Genomic DNA, 22,290 nt, shown 5'->3' on the forward strand with positions numbered 1-22,290 from the left:
GGGGTTAAAATTTATAGGGTAGATATCGGCGTGTAAACGTCCGTTGTGTAGAAATATCCGCCACCTTTCGCCGGCGTCGTTACAACGGGAAGCGCATAAAAGATTTTACGAGACTCCGTGTGGGATTCCAGCGACGCGTTCTCGCGCGAGCGAACGAACCGAACCAGCCGGATAGACAGTCTCGAGGATCATCGCGAGGGGCGCGAAGAAAAAGAGCAATGGAAGTAAAAAGTTTCGATGAAATCGATAGTCTACCATCCAGGATGGCGAACGATCGAACGAGAAAGAGGAAGGATACGCGTCGCCATGGAATACAGGCTGTCTCATGCAATTCGGACAGGCTGGATCTCCAAAATGTCATAGGACAAAATTGCATTAAGTGTGCATCGGTGCATCAGGAAAGTGCAACCAAATTTTTTTTTTTTTTAATTTTATTTTAATGGAACTCGATACTTTTGAGTGCACTCATTTTGATAAAACATAAAATATGGAGAAAATTCCTGTGTAACAATAATAAGGTGACAAAGCCAATCGTGCCTGACCTACGTATGGTTCGGTACACACGTGTGTCCAATTTCAACAGAGGACAGAGACTTTGCTAACGACATTCGAAATAATCTGGCGCGCGAAACAGACGTGGGCCGATATCGGTCCCCAGGGTGTGCTGGAGCCGGCGGACGACACTCGATCGAGCCGAAAAAAAGAGGGAAACGAGCATCGATATCCCTGCCAGCAGCCCGGGAAACGACCAACCGACCACGATCGGGATGGCTCGCTGGTGGTAGACACGTTTTCGAGTTCACGTTTCACTTTGTCCTGGGTCCACGTTTTGCTCGTGACATCGATCAAATTCGACTATGATACATCGTTAGTCGGTCGAGGCTTTTCGCGAGTGGAAACCGTGGCGAGGACACGCGTTGACATAACGACTGTGGAAGAAATTTTTATCTTTTTCTTCTTTTTTACATTTCGCGATATCCGCTGTTTATACAGGGTGGGTTATATTTCCAGTTTGATTTTTCATCGCAATTTTCCTGATTTCTCATCTACACTTGCGTAAGATGATAATTTATGGAAAGGTAAACCGCAGGCTGTTTGCAGAAGGAAAAATAGCGTTGCGTTAGTCGCAGTTGTACGCAACAAAAGAATCTTGCAACGTTCCTTTCTACGGGAAAACAGACACGGTGTTATCGGCGTGTTGCGTCGGTCTCGGCGAAGTTGTTCTCGAAACGATGGGCGTCGGTTGCGAGGAGTCTGATTGGAAGCAGGACACGGTCGGTGCAACCCCATCCCTGCGATAAAGCAGCGTGATGTCTCTCGCGAAGGGCAAATAAAGGAAAGAGGGAGACGGGCGTAATCGAAAGAGAAGAAAAAAGGGCAAGGGTGAAAAAAGAAAGGGAGCACACGGACAGAGTTATCGCGTTCCGTCTGGGCCACGTCGCGGCAAAGTCGATTTGTAATCGACTGGGGGGGAGACAGAAGGGACGGGGTAGAAGTTGGAGAACGAAAATGTGTAAGGAAAAAGGAGCAGAAGAAATGGTGGTCGAAGGAACAGGGTAAAGGAAGAAGAAGAAGAAGGAGCTGTTGGCGAAGGTGGAGGTTGCTTTGCACCGGTCGCGCAATAAGAAAAATTAAAGAGAATATCTTTTTCTTTCAACTTGGATGAAAATAATCAACGTCGTTCCGTGATAATCGTATGCACCCACTGTGAAGTCAATAAGACTGTAGATTTTGAAATTTTTCCTCATTTCTTTGAAAATGGTAACTGAGAGTGCAGGTCGGTGCAACGTCGGGACTGGGAATTGGAAGGAGGGTGAAGGAGGATACAGAGGGCAAACAGGGCGAAGAAGGAGAAGGATCGTCGGGAGAAAGACAGGGGAAACGGAGGACTCGTAGCTGCGGCCCTGAGATATGATAGCCGGTTATCATACCTCCCCACTATCTCCTTCTCCCTGTTACCCTCCCCGCCGTCGATTCTCCTACCCGTATCCACCCCACCTTCTCGTCCATACGAATCCCTCCAACCCACCGTCGTCTTTCGCCTCTCTCCGCCGACCCTCGTTCGGCCCCAACAACCTCCTGTCTAGACGGCGCCCATACACGCCCGATCCCCGTCGCACACAGACGTACACTCGCGCGCGCAACTGCCTCGTGCGACTATATCCCTCCCGTTCCCTCTCGTTCAATCTTTATCTCCCTCCGTCGCGCCGCTCTGTCTTTTTCCCGCCGCCTCTGTTAAGCCGCGTCCACACATGGAGGTCAGACACGCGTTCGCTGCTTGTCACCGATAACCATTGTCGCCGCCACCATTGTCGTCATACTCGTCATCACCTACGTTGCTGCATCTATCGTTATCGTCGTGACGATACATCGATACGGGGAAACAAAAAAAGGAAAAAACAGAGAAAATATCTGCAGATATTCGGGCACGATAATTCCGATCGGACACGAGAAATATCGAAAGGGAAAGTTAACCGTGCTAGGAAAATCTTTCGGCTAAGCTGTAGTTTACAGGAGAACTCTTGTACGAAAGGGGCGAGGAAAAGTTTGCTAGGTCGAGGATAGAAAGATAGAAAGAGAACGGGGTTCGCGAGTTTCGTGTCTGACGGGAGGATATACTACTTGGAAAGTTGCGGCCGCTTCGTGGAAGCTCGAAAAGTTAATTACGTAATTGTATTACGTCTTAGAGGCTTGTACGGATGCCTCTCTCGTAAGGAGTTCCCCAGGGAGGAGCCCTGGGCTCCCGTATCGAAACACTTTTACCACGGAACCGGAATTTAATATAAAAGCGCTCGTTAAGAGGCAACAGGAGCCAGCCAGCCAGCCGGTTGGTCGGTCGGTCGGTCGGTCGGTCGTCTAATGGAAAAGTTTCCTCTCGTTCGACGAAACAGCCCGTGCTGTGCCAGTCCGTGGAAATAAAGGTGGCCGGTGTAGCAAGAATCGAGTCTGCTGGTTGTGTCACGTGTGCCCGGTCCCCTGGACTACCTTCCTTCCTATGACCGGGCGCATGCACGGTCCCTCCGCTCGTCAAAACATGGATCGCAGTCAGTCAAAACGACATTAGAGGCAGACGGTTCGTCGTGGCACGACCTTGGCCGAGGTAAGGTCAGGCGTCGAGGTTCCTTAAGGCGCGCCTGCACCGACGACGTCGCGAAACGGAGCCCGTATACCGAACCAGCTCTTGCCAGACCGTCTTGGCTTCCTCCTCTCTCCGTCTGACCAGCGCAGCCTCACTCTACTTCGTCTCGCTTCGTCTATCTCGTCTCTCTACCTCTTGTTTTCTTCCTCCTTTCTCGACAGTCGACACAGAGTGCGGGTGTGAGAATTTGTCTGTGAGACTTTGCCCTGTCGGTGTGAGACGTTCCTATGGTGGGGGTCAAAAGCGTCTGGTAGTGCCTTGGAAAGAAGTGTGCGTGACCGTCTGTGCATCGCGACGCTCCGTGCTGCTCTCTGCTTATCCGTGATCGAGACCAGCCTCGACCAGGCTTCTCCAGGAAGCACGGAAACGTCCTTTGACACGATCGAGATCGATCCCGTATATCATACGTATTCGATGAAATTACTAAACCAGCGGAAAAATAACCGCAGTCGATTATGTCCGATCGACCGATTTCCAGACGGCGCAGACCGAATGACATTCTTTTGTCATCGTTATTTCTAGCGTGGCTAATCAAAAAACTATCCTGTAAACTGTGTACCAGCTAGGTATATCGCATCGAACAAGTACTATCGATCGGCAAGCGACCGGACGGACGGTCGATGCCGGTGCGGTTCAAGTATCAACCTGTTATAATTTCAAGGGTAATTTCACCCTCTACAGGGTAGAGTGGCGCACTCGAATTAATGGAACCGGCTGGAGCACCGTCGACAAGAATAATTCGCGCGAGTGAATGCACGTAACTGCACGTACGCGTGCGCGCACGCTCGCCCTCTCTCGCCCTCCCCGTCAGCTACCACCTTTCGCAGATTTCGACACTCGAAATTCCGGGGTTTTACCTTCCGCGCTACCGGCATCAAGTAATTTCCGCGCGCGCGATACCGTGACCAGGCGTTCCTGAAAATTTTATCACCCTCCGCTTGAAATTCCCGTCCAGAAGGAAAAGGTGATTATTTATCCTTATGTAACGATTATCAGGACAATTCTTCTTTTTTCGACACTGTTTCATCCCCCGTTTGAAACGCTGTTCTCAAAGTTCGTTTTAATTAAGCGCAAACAATTGCGCGCTATTAATCGTCCGCTTCCTGGCTTGAGCATTAAACCAGCGGGTGTCGGGTCCTCGTCACCGACGTTCCAGGATAATAGCGCGCCATCCTGTCGCGGGTATATCATTGCCGACACCGCCACGCGGATGATTTTTGCGTCCTGCTACGACATACCGGCTTAACCGGCTGCTGGCTCGATCTCTTCTACGCGTGTGTGCGAGTATCATGCACGCAACCACTTCCATCGATATGCATACCGATACCGTTGCAACTCGGAACACCCGCTGCACCGGTGCATAGGAGAACTATAAAACTTTGATTAGTTGAACTATTCGAGTAAAGAATTCCTATGCTAAATTATTCGAATATCTGTGCGCACCGACTATAACTCGAATGCATCGAATATTCGAATTGTCGGCTATGAAATCTAGGAAAAATTCCAATTTTTCCCCTGCAACCCTATTTCACAGGCATAGGACGTTAGGCGGTGGTGTGCGTGCGCAGAGCAGACAGAGAAAGAAAGGGATAGACGTGGAGTTTCTGGTAGTTAGGGGTTGAGAAAAGGAGCATGAGGGGAAGGTAAATGCGACCGCTGCGCCGTGGCCGCGTGGTGGGGGATCGAGCGCTTCGAGAGTGGGGGAAGCGTTCGGCGCCGATGGTGCTGCAGCCTGACAGCCACTGTACGAATTCAGTCTGCCGCTGGACTTGGAACGTGTCGGATGTACCATTGTCCAGGGTTTCTCATCGGGTACCAGCTTCCACTTTCTAGTTTGTCGTTCGGTACAGTGCGAGAGAAGAGGCTTCGAGGTAAAACGAGAAACAAGTTCCTACGATAGTGCGTGTTTTTCAATTGTGTACGCACAGATACACGTACACACGAACAGATTGACGGACACCGGTGCTGGTCCGTCCCTAATTCCGAACGACGCGACTCTCGAGGCCGTGTCATCGAAAGCAGCATCGAGACTTTCGTAACGACGCCACTGACATTTCTATCCGAGCCAGCGGTGGGAAGTCGGCCAACGGGTCCGTCTTTTTCTATCGTGTTTCGCGGACGAACGGATAGGCTAGGAAAAACGGCGACAAGCCGACTGCCAACCGACTACCAGAACAGACCAACGTTTTCGGTCAGACTGTTAGACAGTGGGTGCCGGTCGCTCGAAAAAAAAAAAAAACGGTGTCGCTGCGAAAGAACGGCAGGCGAAGAGAGCACCAGTTAAACGCTGGTCTACTGTACGAAAGTCAAGGTCGTACTTGTCAAAAGACGACGCGTGTGCTGTCATTGCTTAACGAGCTGAATTCTATAAAAGACTCGACATTTCTTAGTCGGATCGGACATCTACTCCTACGCGGAAGGTCTCGAAGAATTCTACCGTTTCTTTTTTCTTCCCACCGTGTAAGATTGTTCTGTAAATATTCCTGGAACGTTGAAGAGACGAAGTAAAACGGATCTCGTTAAACAATCGCGAGACGTATTTTGCTACTCCAAATCTCTCGGGAGCTTTTGGTACATATTTTTATTTCGAAACCATTCCGAGAAGATAAAAGAGGAAGTGATTCGTGTTTCCACGAATTCGTGACGGGCTACGTCGGGATAAAGAGAGAAAATCGAACAAGTGATCGTACGTGGAATAAACGAGGAAGTTTGAGGAAATATAAGGAGAAGACGGTAGTCGGCGGCGGGAGTGTTTATGCCAGCTTGACAGCTGACGGTCAGTGGTTTCCAGCACGTCGACAACCTGGCGGCACTGTTCAAATGAAGCTGAGGCGTCGCTGCATGCAGACGCTCGGCGTCTCCGTGAAACAGTTGAGGCGAAAGCTGCTTGAACTGGGCGCACGAATCCTTCACGTTCAGGGTTCGAAACCACGCGACATGGCCCTTGTGGTATGTTCATTTCAATGAATCTATTTTTCTTCTCTTTATTACAAGTGATATCATTTTCTTTTTATCTTTTCTTAAGTACCGATTTTACAATTATTTTTAAGTATTCTGAGGTGCATGATTTTAAGGACAGGATTACACTTAAATCGCTGTTAAAAATATTTCCAAGTCGTAGAAAGGAGATAGAATTTGAAATGTAAGGAAACATATATCTTGGATGGAAGAAATTCTTTTCAAGGAAGAATGTTTGTAAAAAATTTTAATGACAGATGGCGCGGCTGATTCTTATCGCATAATTTTAATCGGTACACTGCCACTTTAGCCGATGACGATCGGTTATGCAAACATTGATCTTGAAAACTTCTTCCCCTAATTTGCAATTTATATTTCGCATATAAAGTGCGATGAAGAAACGTAATCATCGCTACGACGATATTGTTCGTTCTCTAATTCGTCTCTTTAAAGACTTCTAATTAAACTATAATTACAATATTACAGCATTCGTTACAATATCTAAACTATGATAGTCGAGGATTGATGGGTGCGGAAGCGACCGTCAGAAAATAGAGCAAACTTGATATCCGGTAGACGTCGATTTTTCAATCGTTTAATCTGTCCGCCCACGTGTTATCAGGGACACTCGTGTCTCTTCTCTGTTCCCGTTATCACGGAACATCCGTATGCAATCGGCCCCTTTCAGATCGAGGCGTCACAACATTTTTGATAAGATACATTCGTATAATTGATCTGTTAACAATTTTTCGAAAGGCATCCGATATTTGTCAAGCGCCCATCATTTTATCTTATTTTAACAAACATCGAAAGGGTTAATGCTCGGACTACGTTATACGATTTTCGTATTAACGAACAAACAGAATAAAAAAAAAAGAAAAAGAAACGTGGAATAATTGATCCGTGGTTCGCTAATTTACGATCGGTTCCAAGGTTCCCCGTTGATCGAGCAAACTGCGAACTCTGTCGTTTGCATAATCATGAAATCCTCCGTGGACGGATGTCGGAGAGCGCGAAAGTCGAGGAGGAAAAATAGGAAAAACGAGCGCGCAGCAGCGAGCGTGCCGGAGCGGACGCGGCCAGCCGTAAGGTGAATCGAGACGGAGCGATCGATAAGAGCGAGCGAGAAAGAGAGAGAGATGCCGTTACACCGTCTGCCTCGTGTTTCTTCCGTCTGGCCCAGAATGCAAGTCGGGCTTTCACTGCAGTTTTCTCGTCTGGGTCGACGATCTATCTCCCTCGCTCCCATTACGAATACTATCTTCTCTGTTCCTCTTGTTTGCTTCTCCCTCGTTCACCAACTCTCTCTCTCTCTCTCTCTCTCTCTGTCACCCTTTTCAGTCGGTCGATACCTTCCCGTCGCACTTTTAAATGTCATCAGCCCGATCGTGAGCTCGGTCTCCACGTCTCCTTATACAGGGTGTGCCTAAAATCTATAGCCTTACCTTGCCTAACCCTTGCACTAATAATCAGCCCTCTTGGAATATTTCAAAATCATTCTAGATTCTTATTCTTACGCTCGGAGAAGAATGCTTCTGTTTTGAGAAGCGATAAAGGAAGGATTTTCGCACGGAAAGTTTCTGAAGAAATCTCTTCTAATCTTGAATCGATAAGAGAAGTATTACGCTATTGATAGTGAATGAATCATACCTGTCTCGTCTAACTGAATACGTAGCACAGTAATGAGTCGTCCAATTAGTGACGAGGAATTCTTCTTTTGCAACGAATAAAAATTTTCCAACGAAGAATACGCTGGATAAAATGAAAGCAAATACCGTTTCGTGTAAAATTTGTCACTCTAGTTGATTAAAGTAGGTCACGCGAACAGCTTCCGCGGCTGATTCGCGAACAAGTAATTAACGGGCCGGCGTGCGAGTGGCCGAATTAAGGGGACAAATGATGTCATTTACTTATCGTAGGAACCACGTGCTACGTTACAAGCACCATGAATGTCTGGCCAAGTAGTTTTTATTGCTTCACGACAAATCGTAAACCTTTTTTTTTGTCCTCATCTTAGCTGACCCTCGAAAGTAGCGAATAATAAATGGAAATAACTGTCCGCGTCATAGTCCATTTGGTAAATTGAAGTGGGTAAGTTAAATCATACAGGAGTCGCATCAGAAGCCAAACTGATCAACTCTGGTCTGTTGGCGAAAAATACACTCGTGCAAGTCGATTCTTTTTGACAACTTGAAATCGTCTATCCGGGCTAATGAAATTGAAAAATTTGAATTTAAAAATTCAATAAAATTTGTACGTTTTCACGAGGAAAACAGCGCGATCTTTGTCGGCGAGTTATTCTTTTAAGGAAAAGGAAATCGTGACACCGTGTATGGAGAGGCAATTGGAATAAATGCTTTACGTGCTCCCGTTGATTTCTATCGCGGTGCAAATCAAACGGTTTATCTAATCTGGCTCATTAGTATCGAAAGCACGGCTCTGTTCGTTAGCACACTGGCTAGGCGATTGCACGCGCGTCCCTGTCTACGTGCACCATCATGCACGTGCCCCTAACCGAGGCGAGCGTTTTTCCGCGGTGAAATTAAGGTCATCTCGCTTGTTTTCCGTTTTTTCCATCCGTCAGCCTCGCCCTCTTCTTTTTTGCACCCAGAACCCTTGCCAACCCGTGGGAAACGCTTCGAAGACTCGATTTACTCACGTTTTTCCATTCGACCAGAGGATTATTCCTCGATTTATGCCTCTTGATACTTTGTACTAACTTATCGTGCTTAATTATGTTCGTCTTCGTTGATTCGAACAAGTACGAGCAATTGGCGCCACGTGGACGGTGAACGGGTGGTACACTTCCGGTTTCCTTTTTTTTTTTTTCTTTACGAATAACTAGATGAATTTATAACGGTGTATATCATGGTTTTATTATGGAAAAGATATAGGTTTCATTCGGAAAATGGAGAATTATTCCGTCATTCCCATTGATAAATTTCTTTGCCTGGAATTATTTTGCATGTCATCGAAACGAACGTTAACTCGTTAATTTCCATCGTCCCAACCAATTTTCCCGCGTATCTTCACCACGTTCCAGCGTGAAGCTCAATATTTGTCGTAACACGATCCCCTCTCGCTCGGTTCTTCTCCTCCCTCGAAATTTTCCCGATTATATATCGCAATTACTGCTCTCACCCTTTAGGTAGCTGGAATTTCAAATATAAACCTAACAAACGGAAGTTTCGTCAATCGCACGATGTCTGTTCCTAAGATCGTGGATAGATAGTTGAGGTATTCATTTAAATAATTTGAAATTTATCGCTTTTATTATTCTTCGAATCAATTCCTAAATGTGAATTATTAATTTTGTACGTGGTATACACTGATAAATCATACGTAGAAAATAAAAATACTTCACGCGTGAAGATCGAACGAACCGCATTAGAAAACACACCGAGTATTTCCTTCTATCTATTTCAATTCAAATAACGTACGTTCGCGTAACATTTTTTTTTTCCTTTCCTTCGTTTCGTATTCTGAATTTCGTAGTCACGGTATTAGCATGCAATTAAAGTTACGCGGAAATTCCCTGAATGGTTAAGTAATTCGAGAAATTTCAACCAGTTCGTGCAGCATTCTCGAAATCGTTAGAATCGTTGGCAGATCTCGCGTACGATAAAGTGAAAAAAAGGAAAAGAATTTACGGTGCAAATAGTCTTTGAACGAAACGCACGCTCGCCACGTGGACAGTGACGTTTTCGGTTTTGTTCTTTTTACAGAAAATCGTTTGAATATTAACCTTAGAAATTACAGTGATCCTATTCGGTTCATTTATTGAATTTCCATTATTTAAATATCTTCTTACTTAACTTCGAATCTGAAACGGGTTAAGTTTGATGTTGTTTTATCGACTCTCGTCAAAATTCGTTCACGTTTGCTCCATTTGTCGAGACTGGTCTCACGAAGCGGTCGTTTTCTGAAACACGCTTGTCGAGCCGCTGTTATCGCGGTGTTACACCAAAACCGACACGCAACCCTTTCGACACGGTTTGCATACGCGGCTGTGTAATCGCGCGCTACTTTTCCTTCCCTCGTCTCGCGGAAATAACCGAGATATCGCGTGGCCGTGGAGGAGATTGTCGTCTCGGAGTGATGAATCGTCCGGTTAGAAAGGAAACGGTTGGAAACTTTCCGTGAAACGATAGCGGTCGACTTTTCCTTGAAATCCTTCGCTTGAGTTTGCTTTGAAATTATTATTATTTTTTTTTTTTTTTTTGATTAATTACCCCTCGGCACCCAACCATTAAGAATAGACAACCATTGGCTTCTGGACGAATCGCAGGTAATTATTTAATTGATTCCACGGAATGCGTTAGGCGCGGTTGTCGCGAAGAAGGGAAAGAAAAATTGAAGGGTAGTGGAAGAGGCACGTGGCAATTTTCGTTGCGGCACACACGAGCAGCCGCGTGCATACGCTAGCGTAATTTCCAGCAGACGTTTCCCGCTTGCCGGAGATAACGCTAACGAGGCCCAGATAATAACGTCGACAGTCTAGACAGTTAATTACAAGAAGTCCTTTCGAACAACGCGCTCGTGCACGCTTTCAGCCTCGACGCGTAGTCTTTCACGTGAGCTCCGCGATACCGTCCGTTCTCTCCGCCTCTTCGACGATTAACGAACTCGAAAACGAACGAACGATTCAAAATCGTCGGCGACCGTGTAATTCCCTTGAAGATCGTCAAACGTCTTATCCCTGCTCCTCTCCTGCTCTTGTCAACCCTTGATCTCTGATTAAAAGGCGAGAAAACGTTGAATCGAGCAAAGGGGATGATAAAAATTCACGCCTTTACACCTGGATCCTTAGATCTGAAATAATTAAACAGAAATTAACCTTTCTTCTGAAAATGAATTTTCTTATAAACTGAATTAGAATCTTGCGATTGTTGTGCAATCTTCGATATCGTAGAAAACTCGTGTGACCCCCACGTTTTTGATACAACTCGATTGCATAACGCGTTTAGTGACCTATCGACGATGATCGCCTGATCTTCCCGCCGCGAATCATCAATAAATTCTTGAAAACGATGTCCAGGTTTATCACTGACGTACGCGACAAATGATGACAAATTGTTATCAATATAACTACCAACAAATTCAACCGCAGAGACTATAAACAATATCATTATCAGCTCCAGTCGCGCAATTAAAACCGATACTCTATCAATATCTAAAACGTATCATTAAATATTCCTTCGATGTTGAGTCTGGCTACGGGAGCATCTCGTTTAAAATTACATTTCATAAATCACGGGAGATTATAGAGGTTTAATTTTTTTCTATCTCTATCTTTAGAAACATTATTTCTCTTCTTTTTTTTTTTATCTTCGCAAAGGAGGTTCATTGTTTCCTCCGACACATTTGGAGGTCGCGTTTCGAACAATCGACGCGTTATCGTCTGGTCCTCGGTATTATTCTCAGATCGAGGACGAGAAAAATACGATGCTATCGTTTATGGGGTGGCGCGACCGAAAGGGTTGCTATCTTTCGGTTCCGTAATGTTTAACGTAATCTCGTCGCCGTTCAAAAGGCGAGGGACGAGTTGGTATCGCGGTTATTAGTGTCGTGCCAGTCGGACATAAACTTGTAAACACCTCGCGTGAAATATAAATGCGGAAACACGACTTATCCCGTGCGAGCACGTCGTGTCACGCAACTTTATGCCTGCTATCGAGCCTCGACGCTTTCGCGATTTATTGGCCGAGATGGCCAACGCCGATTCTCGAGGTGGCCGAGTGGAAATGGATGATTAATAATATCTGCTTGATACCTGGCACGATTAACGACACCTACCTCGAGATACTGAAAATCGCTGTTTTATTCAAACAGTTAGAGGGGTAAAATAAGTAAACGCCAATTAATTCAGTTACTTTTCAATAGATTTTTATTCGTATTTCTACAAATCTCTCTTCGTTTTCAAGGGATTAATTATCTCGTTAATTGGCATCTGAATCGTTCTAGATAAACTTAAGTTAAATTATCGATCTTGTTTAACTCTTTGAGGCACACTATTTTAAAGAAAATAATAACCCTAGTTGCACAGAACTTTTTTTGGAAAAAATTATTCGAGGTGGGTTAAAATATATCCCACCATGCATAAAAAGCTAAGCAAAAGGTGGGACAGTTTTTATCCCACCTAACCCTAAAGAGTTAACGAAAGAATTTATCGTCGATTTTCATCAGAAATCGAATGGATGTTGGTGTTTGTATAACTTCCATTAGTATCTGACACGAGATATCATCGGTAGTAATATTTTATACCATGATCCGTATTAAGTAATTTTCGTAGAGCTCATAAATAATATTTAATCCCCGTTTCTGAAATGTGGAACGACCTTTCTCAAGATACGCTCGTAATCGGGCTCCACGATCGAACGTACGATGAATATAGGGTACGATCGTTAATCTGCATTAACGAAGCCCGTGTCGTTCGAAACGGCACATTTAGAAGCGTGTAATCGTCGATGATCTGCCGCTGATAATTGTCCCGGCGTGTAATCACCGAATTACCGAAAATCCTGAGGATCGATAAATCGCGTTCAAGAGTTATCTACGTTCGCCGGAAGTCGTAATATTTCATCCGGGCACGATGCTTTCGTGTTAAACAGACCGATCATTTGCATGCGTTTCTACGCTGACCTTGTCGATAATCACGAATGCTGCATCAACGATCATCACGCTGCTGCAGATGTTCACGTTTTGCTGCGTAATAATTCTAGAAAAATTCAACTACTCCGACTAACAATAAAAAAAAATCTTGGTAATATTTATATTTTATTGCATAACGAGTGCATTTAGACTGGGAGTCATTGAACTCGATAGAATAATTAATTATCTTAAAACTCTGTCACAATAGAATTACTTAGAAATTTTCAAAGTGGATATATTCAGATTCTTTCGGTAATCGAGTGATTAAAATTCATTTGAAAAAAATGATAAAATTTCCCAATATTAAAGAAATTTATTCATCTTTGATCGGTGCAATTTAATTTAAAAAAAACGATCAAATTCCCAAATGAATGTAAGGAAAGAATTTTGAGCGTGGTCGAAGAGGTCTGCGAAGAAAGTCCGGCACGGTCCGGTAGATTGGTAGAATGGCGCGGATTCTTGGCGCGGTCGCGTTTGTTTGGCCTTAAGGTCGTCCCGATAACGAGTCGCTTACGTCAGTCGAGAAACAGCCGACGTGTTGCTCCTCTTACCCCGTCCGGTATTCTCTGACGCACGGTTCCTCTTCTGTTTCGTTCGTCTAGCAGACCTAATCGTCCTATCTTGGCCCTGTCCTCGGTCTCTAGCCGGGAATAGAGAGGCAGGCGATCAGCCGCGAGTTGGCGACGCGAGCCATCGTCGGACCCGCAGACGCGTCGCGTCGCGTCGCGTCACGACGCAACTGAACCGTCGAGGTGGCCTTGCACGATAACGATAATTGACACAGCCAGATTACCACGCGACAAATGTCTAGCCGGGCACCAAGCTAGATCCTCGTTTACGTTCGCCTCAATCGACGTTAATAGACCCATTTGTACCAGTTCCAACAAACGAGTCTTTAATTCCCGTTTCCTCGTCCAGGGTCATCGTTAATCATCGACAGAAATTTCATTAGTAACGTGAATACCAAGTTCAACATTTTTCTATTCTCATCCGAAGAGAAAGAAGAGGATCGTAATCGCTATTGTAGATCGTGGCAGACGTAGCTATTTATAACCGTTCCCGGCCTGTAATGATTTCATTTTACACAGCCGCTTCCGCTCGAACGAGATCAAGGATTCAGAAAATTCAGCGCGCAGCGGACGGCTAACGGAGCAAAACAGTTCGCGATGGGATTCACTTTCGACGGCCTCACTCGAGCAACCTCGGTTCCGCTCGTCTAACGGTGTTCCTGCGTTTTTACGGAAGGAGGCCTTGAAAGACCTACGACAAATCGTAGTTAAGCCTCCATGTAAATTAGCTTCTTGAAATTACGTCAGGGATGAAAAAGCGTTCGACTCTCGTCGATGAATCTCCTTCTCGGCTGTCGTAAACTCGTCGATGACTGTCGATCTTAATCTCGAACGAAAGCATTTCGCGTTCTCCCGCGATAATATCGAAACTTAGAACGCGCCGATCGAATCTCGCCATCGCCTCGACGCGCTATCGTAACCGATGCGAATTTATTTCGTCTGCAGAGTGGAATCAGATCGAGATCTTTTCGATCGTGAAACTTTTGTTTTCTTTATTCTTCGCGTATGCCACGTGTTGAGACGATTGGATTCGATGATCGATCGTATATTCGAAAGAATGATTTTTTTCAATCAAAGGTATTGGGAGCGTGGAATAATTAATACTCGAGAGACAGAGATATTGCGGAGAATTTTGAGCCGTTAGTAGGCTGAAATTTTTCTACGGTACCATTTCTGCATCAAGGCTTATCCTAGTTACCGAGGCCGGTGCAACTGGTGCAACTGGTGCATCGTATCGTCAGTGCATTGCCCTCGTGACGCGAATATGCTTCTCGATCGATTTGCCTCGACCACGGCTCGAATCGTTCCTCCAAGCTTGAAAATTCTCAGCGATACCGTCAGAATCTCCAATGCTTTTTCACTTAGTTTTTTTTCCACCATCATTAATTTATTATTACTTAATCAATTATTTCAATTTTAGAGCACTAATTATTCCCATCGTGACTGTAAATCAACAGACAATTTCAGAGTAGATTTCTCTATATTTAATAATTGTAATCGATTTAACGAGCCGTATACGGGGTAAAAAGTACACTCTCAGTGCAGAGGGATCGGTTCGTCGAAAATTCAGCTGAAAATGGTCAGAGCCAGAGGCGCATCGAAGCGTTCCGCTCGAAAAACGAGGCGACACTGGTGGACGCGTTGTTCGAATGTTCGATAACGAGGTCTCGATAATCCGTGACGATTCAGAGAGACAATTGGCGGTGGTGGCTTCCCGCTACTAGTCGCGTTATCGCTTCGAACAGACTACGGTCACGGAAATGTGGATCTCTCGAATTCTGCCGTTTAATCGACTCGTCGACGCTCGATCCATCTGAACTCGGTGCTTGTTTGTCGAGAACTCGAGCTGCGACGTTGATAAAGCTTCGATTCACCCTGAGCTGCCTCAACAAAGCGAAATGTACCGGCTACCGTTGCCAATCCTCTCTCCTCTTCGGTGCTTCGCTATTTCTCTTGAAATACGTAAATAATTAAAATATATATACCGTGCGGTAATCGTCTGACGAACGTCTGTGCTCTCTTATCGTCGACAACGAAAGGGGTTAAGCAGGAATAACGCTCATCTCGCGCGTCAATTCGAGATAAATGATAAATACTATCACGAACCGCCGATGTAAATTTCTCTCGTCTGTTCGATACGCGGTTATCTCTTCAGCTCGTTGGAAAATAAAAAATAACAGAGCGAGAGAAAAAATGAGTCGCTCGTTTCATAGACGAAACATCCTAGTCACGATTCGATCACGCGACGTGTCGCAGTCGTGGTGTCTTTTCCAATGAAGATCCGAGTGAAACGATCAATTAACAGAACGTCTGCACTTTGTACCGTTGTCTAACGTTTCATAATCTTGAATATTTCTCAGTTATATCAACTGTGAAATAGATCCTACTGAATCTTTGCACAGCATCGCTCATAAAACGAGTTATCCCTGTCAACGATATTTTGTGACTGAACGAAATTGTTCGCGAGAATTTTTTTATTATTAAGATAATCAAAATGTCGATCTACCATTCTCTCAATTTCATCTGATCGCAAATTCCAAATCGAACGTTTATTTTTTTTTTCTCTTTTTTTTCACCGAATACGATTGAAACGCGGAGGCAACCCCGTTTCGAAGCCCGCGACCTACCCCCCTGTGGACATTGTGCGTGTCTTTGTTACCCGAAGCCATTGTATCGCGATCGATACGAGTGAGAGCACATCAGGCACGAGGCCTAGCATCCCCTGGTGCTCGTAACCGCTCTTGCTACCGTGCCGTGCCGTTACGACGCTCGCAGCTTTCCCTTTCGACGGCCTCCGTGGAAACGGAGAAATCAACCCTCCGTTCGAACCTCGAACGCCAGCCGCTCGACGATTATTCGAGGGTGAAGAAACTCGACGAAGAGAGGTTCGAGAACTTGCAACGATCCGAAGGAAATCTTGGAACGCGGTTGAATTTTCAGGGAAAGAAAAAATGATTTAGTTATTCTTCTAAGCCTAACTGCGACTCGCGCAGCGGACGTCACGAGCGAAAGGGTTAAAGCTGTCGGTCTCTGGCGCAATAGGTCGCGTTGTTTAATCTACGACAAAGCAACGATACGGGTTATTATTAGTCGTCGGTATGAATTCGAAACAGATAACGGCTGTTTCTTCAACGATAACCCCGAATAATAATCGTACAAAGTGTCTCGATCGGTCGCGTTTTCCGCCTCGATCCTCTACACTCGTGCGTTCTTTTGTCATGCGCCCGTCGCGTCGGAAGAGATCAACGAGAGTCGTCGACGTCGAATTCTTTTTCCCCCACTTATCTTTTTCTCTCTTTCTCTCGTTCGATCTCGTTATCGCGGTTTTTATCGAGCGACGATTAATTCCGTCGACGTCAGGGAACGATTCGCGCGACGGTGCACCGCTTTAATAACGCGTGCAATCGAAACGTGGTGCGCGCGTTCGCTGATAATGGAGCCGGGATATCGGAATAACAATCGCGGAGGAGAGAAACTGCCGCTAGCTTTTGCCAAGCGATTTCGTCAGCTGGAATAATGAACTTGGCGCTGGTTAATTGCTTCCTCGGGGTATCTGGAGTCAGTGTTTCTGGGGCGTGCGACGTTCCAGAGATCAACGTTGACCTATACGCGTCGCGTGGAACTCGACAAACCGAGACTTTGCTCGTTGCTCCAGTTCTCTCCGCGAACAGTGCATAGATCATCGTTGACCTCCTCGCGGTGGAAAAAGCTTCGATGTCGAGCTAGGTCTTTTGCTGTTCCACTTTGATTCGACGCTTGATTAAAATCTATGCGACAATGATTCAGTGTGTTGCGTCTATGCAATTGACATGCAACCTCTCGCGCGACTTTCGTAGAATCAACGGCGCCTGGTTTAATAGTTCCAAGGTGTCGAACGAAATGGAAATGGAAAAAGGTTTTCCTTCGGTTCTTAGACAGTCTACACTCGTAACACTTTCTCCGTTGACTCGAGGATGCGTTGAAACGCGACACTGGTTACGATCGGTGCGCGGTTTTACTTGCGGTCGCACACGTCCGATCTATCGAGGCTCCTGGACACCTCGGTCTAATGGAAATTCGATGGAAATCGCACGTGGAAATCGGCCAATTAACCTGCTATCCGTGCGCGGCCGACTCTTTAAAGGGCATGGGATAAAATGGGAACGTCTGTTCACCGGTGTACACAATTAGGTCGATAATTAGCTAACACGTATAGGGTGCATCGAGTGCAAATCGTTCCACGTGTTCTGGCTATTTGCAAATCGATATTTAAGCGTCTTCGTAATACCGATACGTATAGATAGACTGATATAATAAATATGATAATACAAAAATTTGATGATATTTCTTCCATTATCAGTGTTATCAGATTTAAAAATAAATGATATTATTGATAATTGATGCAATTCAGTGTTATTATTAGCATTGCAGTCTAGGAATTGTTTGCGTTCATTCGTTATCGTGCCTAACGGTGATTTCAGTTGTTATTAATAACGTTGTTTGACATTAGCTTCAATAATAATCTTCGATCGTGCTACACGCGTCGCTTACATTCCTCCGATCGTTCATGTTTAATTAGTAACCGAAAGCTTGCATTTCGATTACCGATTTCACAATCGTTATCCAGTTTCTCAACGATTGATAAGTCACGTACATTTACTCGCGATGCATAAAATGAACCGTGCAATTATACCTGAGGTTGTTCTTTGAGAATATCACTTATATTCAATTTTTGCTGACGCGAATGTCCTTTTCGAAACAAACTTCGCGTGAGTATCATTTTTCGCGAACTTTCAAATATGACAATTGCTGAAGAATTCTGATTTAAAATTCTTTTCCTCCGCAACGTGACTAAATATATTGCATCATCCTATATTTTATTCTTCGAAAATTTGAAAAATCCTCGTCAATAATCATCGTGATAACCAACGAATTAATAATTAAACGATTTGAATACGTCATTAACGCGATGCATTCGCAATAAAATGATGGTGCTGGTTGAGAACGACGAGTCCCGTAATCTCGTCCACGTTCTCTTCTAGTTTATCGTTGGTGCATTGAAAGGCAGCGTTACTAAGCGCGATCATTTTGCTTACGGTCCCACGTTTCACCTACGACCGAGTCGTATCCTCGTATTTCCGCGCGTACAACACGCGTCGCGTATCGTCGCTTCGCCTCGCGTCGCCTCGATTTGTGCAGATAGTCGCCGCTTACGCGTTCGATAGGAACGACTATCGTTGCCCTCGTCCGCGTCAGTTTTCTGCTCGCAATCCTTTGGTATCCTTTGAACTTTCACCGGCGAATATCTTCGAAAAACATTTTCATCCCTTATTTGGCTATAAATCATCAAAAATCGTCGCGTGGATATTCTGAACTTTTATCTCATTATTCGAAAAATTTTGTGTGATCAAAAGAGTGTATCAGCGTCGGCTACTCTCGCGAACTTTCTTCGCGAATTTTCTTCGATTTTTCGTCGATTTTTCCTGCTCGATAAAATTGTGAAAGTGATTTATACTTGCTGATTGGAAAATGAACATTGCAGTCGATAGTGTGATTTATGAAAATTTTCTTTTTCCGGTGAATATTCATTTCGCGCGTTACGTAGGCCTTGAAGTTTCTTCGAAGTTCTGTGTCGAAGTTTGTCCGACGTGGGGGAAATTCTGCACGTTTCTCGCTTTAGAAATAGAACGTCTATCGTGCATATTGTGTTCCAACTTCCTCCAAGTACTTGCACCGTTATTGGTGCACGCTTTTTAATGACCAAGTTGCAGAAATTTTGGCAGCTTGCAGTTTTCAAAGCAAACCTCGTATGCCTGTTGCTACGAGCTAATTATTTCCTGGTACGATGCTCCAGATATCACGGTTGGTATTTTATTCAATTTTTAAGCAGCAAAGGTACAAAACGAAGAGAATTGTTTTTACATTTTATGTTAGAAAACAGGAAAGTCAGGTACGATCTTTTTAACCCTCGAACCTGGTTAATCATGACCTAGACCATAAAGAGCAAACAATGAAATTTTCAATGAAAAAAGTTTCATGTGTTCGACTTATTTTTTGCAAATTAACACAGACACCTTGTACGTAATTGAAAGTCGCCATCTAGTAGACCTAAACACCGTAATAATAAGGAGAACCTTCAGTATCGAGCGTACCTGTTATTGATTCTCGTGAAAATCAAAATAGACAGGTAATCAGTCTCGTTTCTGTAATCGATCCAGGAAGGACACGGTTCGTTTAGAAATGCCGAGGGCACTCTAGATTCGGTGTTTCGAGCATTTCCTGTCATTTACCCGCGAATGAATCACGTAAGTGTTGTTAGGATAGTCAGAGCGCGCACGAAATGACGGACACGAGTAATTTGTACATCGGCTCCTGGTCAAGGATGATCAAATTTGTACCTCGTCACGGAACTAGAATAATGTCGCGGATACGCGAAAACACCGTTTGGCCACGTTCAGGGAACAACGGGGACGGTGACGAGGACCGCGACGATGACGAGTCGGATCCCGTGCACTCCGCTTCGAGACAAACTGGCGACCGCTGCATAGACTGTCGCGTCTGGCCTTGCGCGTTATTATCGTATAGATTCCTCTAGTCAGCGGTCTACAATGTCGTTGAATTGGCAATAAGACGACGTTGTGGAGTATAAGTTTAACCTTGCTCCGGAACGCGGCGAACGCGGGGGAAGAATCGTTCCCCGAGACGGACGTTCAATCCTTTCGTTGCGCCATCTCGTTGGAAATTGATAAATAAATTATCGTCGTTAAAATTATCAACATTTTCTTCTCTATCTTTTAGACGTATCTGTCGCGTAGAATTGTACGACGAAGACGTAGAACAACGGACTTGATAAATTGGTACAGTATAACGTGAAAATAGATCGACGATGTTTGTTCAGCTTTCTAACGATGTTTGCTTTATGTTCACACGGATGGTTGACATTTTGAAATGGAACAGCAATAACAGGTAATAAACAGAATCCGTGTAAACAAATTAGATACGTATCCTCGACCTATTCTCACATTTTTTGCTTACTTCTACTTCTCGAAGATAACATCGCGATGTATATTCAGCGGAAAGGTCAGGAATCCTGACATTTCTAACGGTTTCTTAATTCTACAGTAAAATAATTTTACTATGCACTTCAATATGATGATTTTTAGCAGAAAATATACCGTTAGGTTTTTCGAAATCTTCATTAGGTCGTTCTTGTTACGCAACCGCAGGTGGTTGATAAATCATTAATTTAGATGATGGTTCAATTTGCGCGATGGTCGTAAAACTTTATGGTGACGGTGTTGTGTTCTGTGAGTTTACTTGACTATTTGGTACACTTTATTTATTTCGAAAGCCCCTATACAAATCGATATTGGTACACTAATGTTTTTCCATGGAAAATTTCATTGCGGATGATAATTAACGAAGAACCGTCTTGTTCCATAGATGCTGTCGGTGAGCCCAGGAATGGAGGTAGGAAGCGGCGGCGGTCACGGCGGCCTCGCTGCTGGATTGGAAGGTGATCCGAGCAATGGTGGCGCCGGTGGAGGAGTGGGTGGCGAACGGGGGACCGACGGGATGCAGGAAGCGATGGTGGCCGCCGCGAGGGACCGGGCGATTCGCGCCGGAAGTGTCCGGCAGGACCTCGCCCTCGACCTACCCCCACGGCTTCAGCTTCCGGATGGCGAGGAACGCCCGTACGGAGCGCATACCGCCCTTCACCTGCGCGACCCGGAGCAGGTGAGCTCGACCCCCCTTTACAATATTTAATGCTTCTCTGCTATTCTCTTTACACGTAGAACGTGAAGTATATTAAGTTAGAATGATTATTTTAACTCGAATGAGTATAATATTAAATATTAGTTGTCGGTGTCCGAAACGACCGCAAATTCGAGGGTTAATCGTTATTGCGGCAACGTGTTGCCTCGAGTCCGATTACATTTAACAGGGGTATAGTAATGGTATTAACCATGGTACTTCAATAGAGGGGCAATTTTAGCCGATTCGTTGGTTCCAGACGTTTTCCAATCGTCCCCGTTCATTCATCGAACGTTCGCGTCGATTAGTCGACGTTAATGAGCGTATTTTCGAGATTCACGATTCCCCGTGGGTAATAACGCGTGTAAAAACGGATAAATTTTCCACGGTCCGTGTCCTCAGATAAAATCGCGTTACAGATCGTTGTTGATCGTGTGCTTTAAACCGGTGGGCTCGAGCGATTCGCAGGTGTTGAGTGAGAACTCGTGCTGATCGCGCGAGTATTTATATCTGACGGAGTTGTTTCGCGTACTGATATCGTAGAGACGGTGTTATTAAGCGGGAACGGTAATTAACCGCGCTGATTACAATGTTTAAACGTTATTTATGACTGGTACGCGAAGAGACCTCAAGTTACCCGATAAATCATTTCTCAGATATGGTGGATCTTTCAGAACGAAATCGAGACTTTTTTATTTTACATTCGTTGACTTGACAAAGTGGTTTTCACCTGTTGCAATTAGTGCTCGCGAGGTATTTCAAATTCATATTTATTGAGTATCATTACAATCGCTGTTTGATCGATAATTAAAACCAATCTACCCGGTCGAGAAAATTCGGGAACGATCGAGCGATTTTCGAGGAAGGCCGTCGGGACGCCGTAGGCGCGCGTCTTAGTGGTGCCCCAGGAAGGAGGCGAAGGAGGCGGCGACGGGGATCGGGTTCTCTACCCTGTCGAGGCTTCTGGATGCCGGCATCGGGCTAAAACACGCGCGCCCTCGAGACTGCTCGAGGGTCACGGGTTAGAATTTCAGTAATTCTACGCCCCTATACGTGTAACCCACGTCGCGAGGCACGCTGGACTCCTAACCGCGCCGCGCCGCGCCGCGCCGGTGTTGAATGTACCTCACTTCCTGGGCGCTCGGCAAACGACCGAAAAAAATATTTATTTATTCACTTCCTCCTCCGCGCTCGCCGGAGATTCTCGTCGGGTATGCTATTGCGCTTCGTCATTCGCGA

The 22,290-nt window shown here is 45.1% G+C and overlaps 1 protein-coding gene across 1 annotated transcript in view; it reads left to right on the plus strand.

Moving 5' to 3' along the window:
- The window catches only part of LOC117607112 (uncharacterized), an 86,857-nt gene that overhangs the window by 58,461 nt on the left and 6,106 nt on the right, over positions 1-22,290 (plus strand). The window contains exon 4 of the mRNA XM_034330391.2: positions 20,740-21,033. Coding sequence (XP_034186282.2) covers positions 20,740-21,033 — 294 coding nt within the window. The remainder of the gene's footprint in view (positions 1-20,739; positions 21,034-22,290) is intronic.

This window comes from Osmia lignaria, chromosome 2, assembly GCF_051020975.1.
Source record: "Osmia lignaria lignaria isolate PbOS001 chromosome 2, iyOsmLign1, whole genome shotgun sequence".
Lineage (NCBI taxonomy): Eukaryota > Metazoa > Arthropoda > Insecta > Hymenoptera > Megachilidae > Osmia > Osmia lignaria.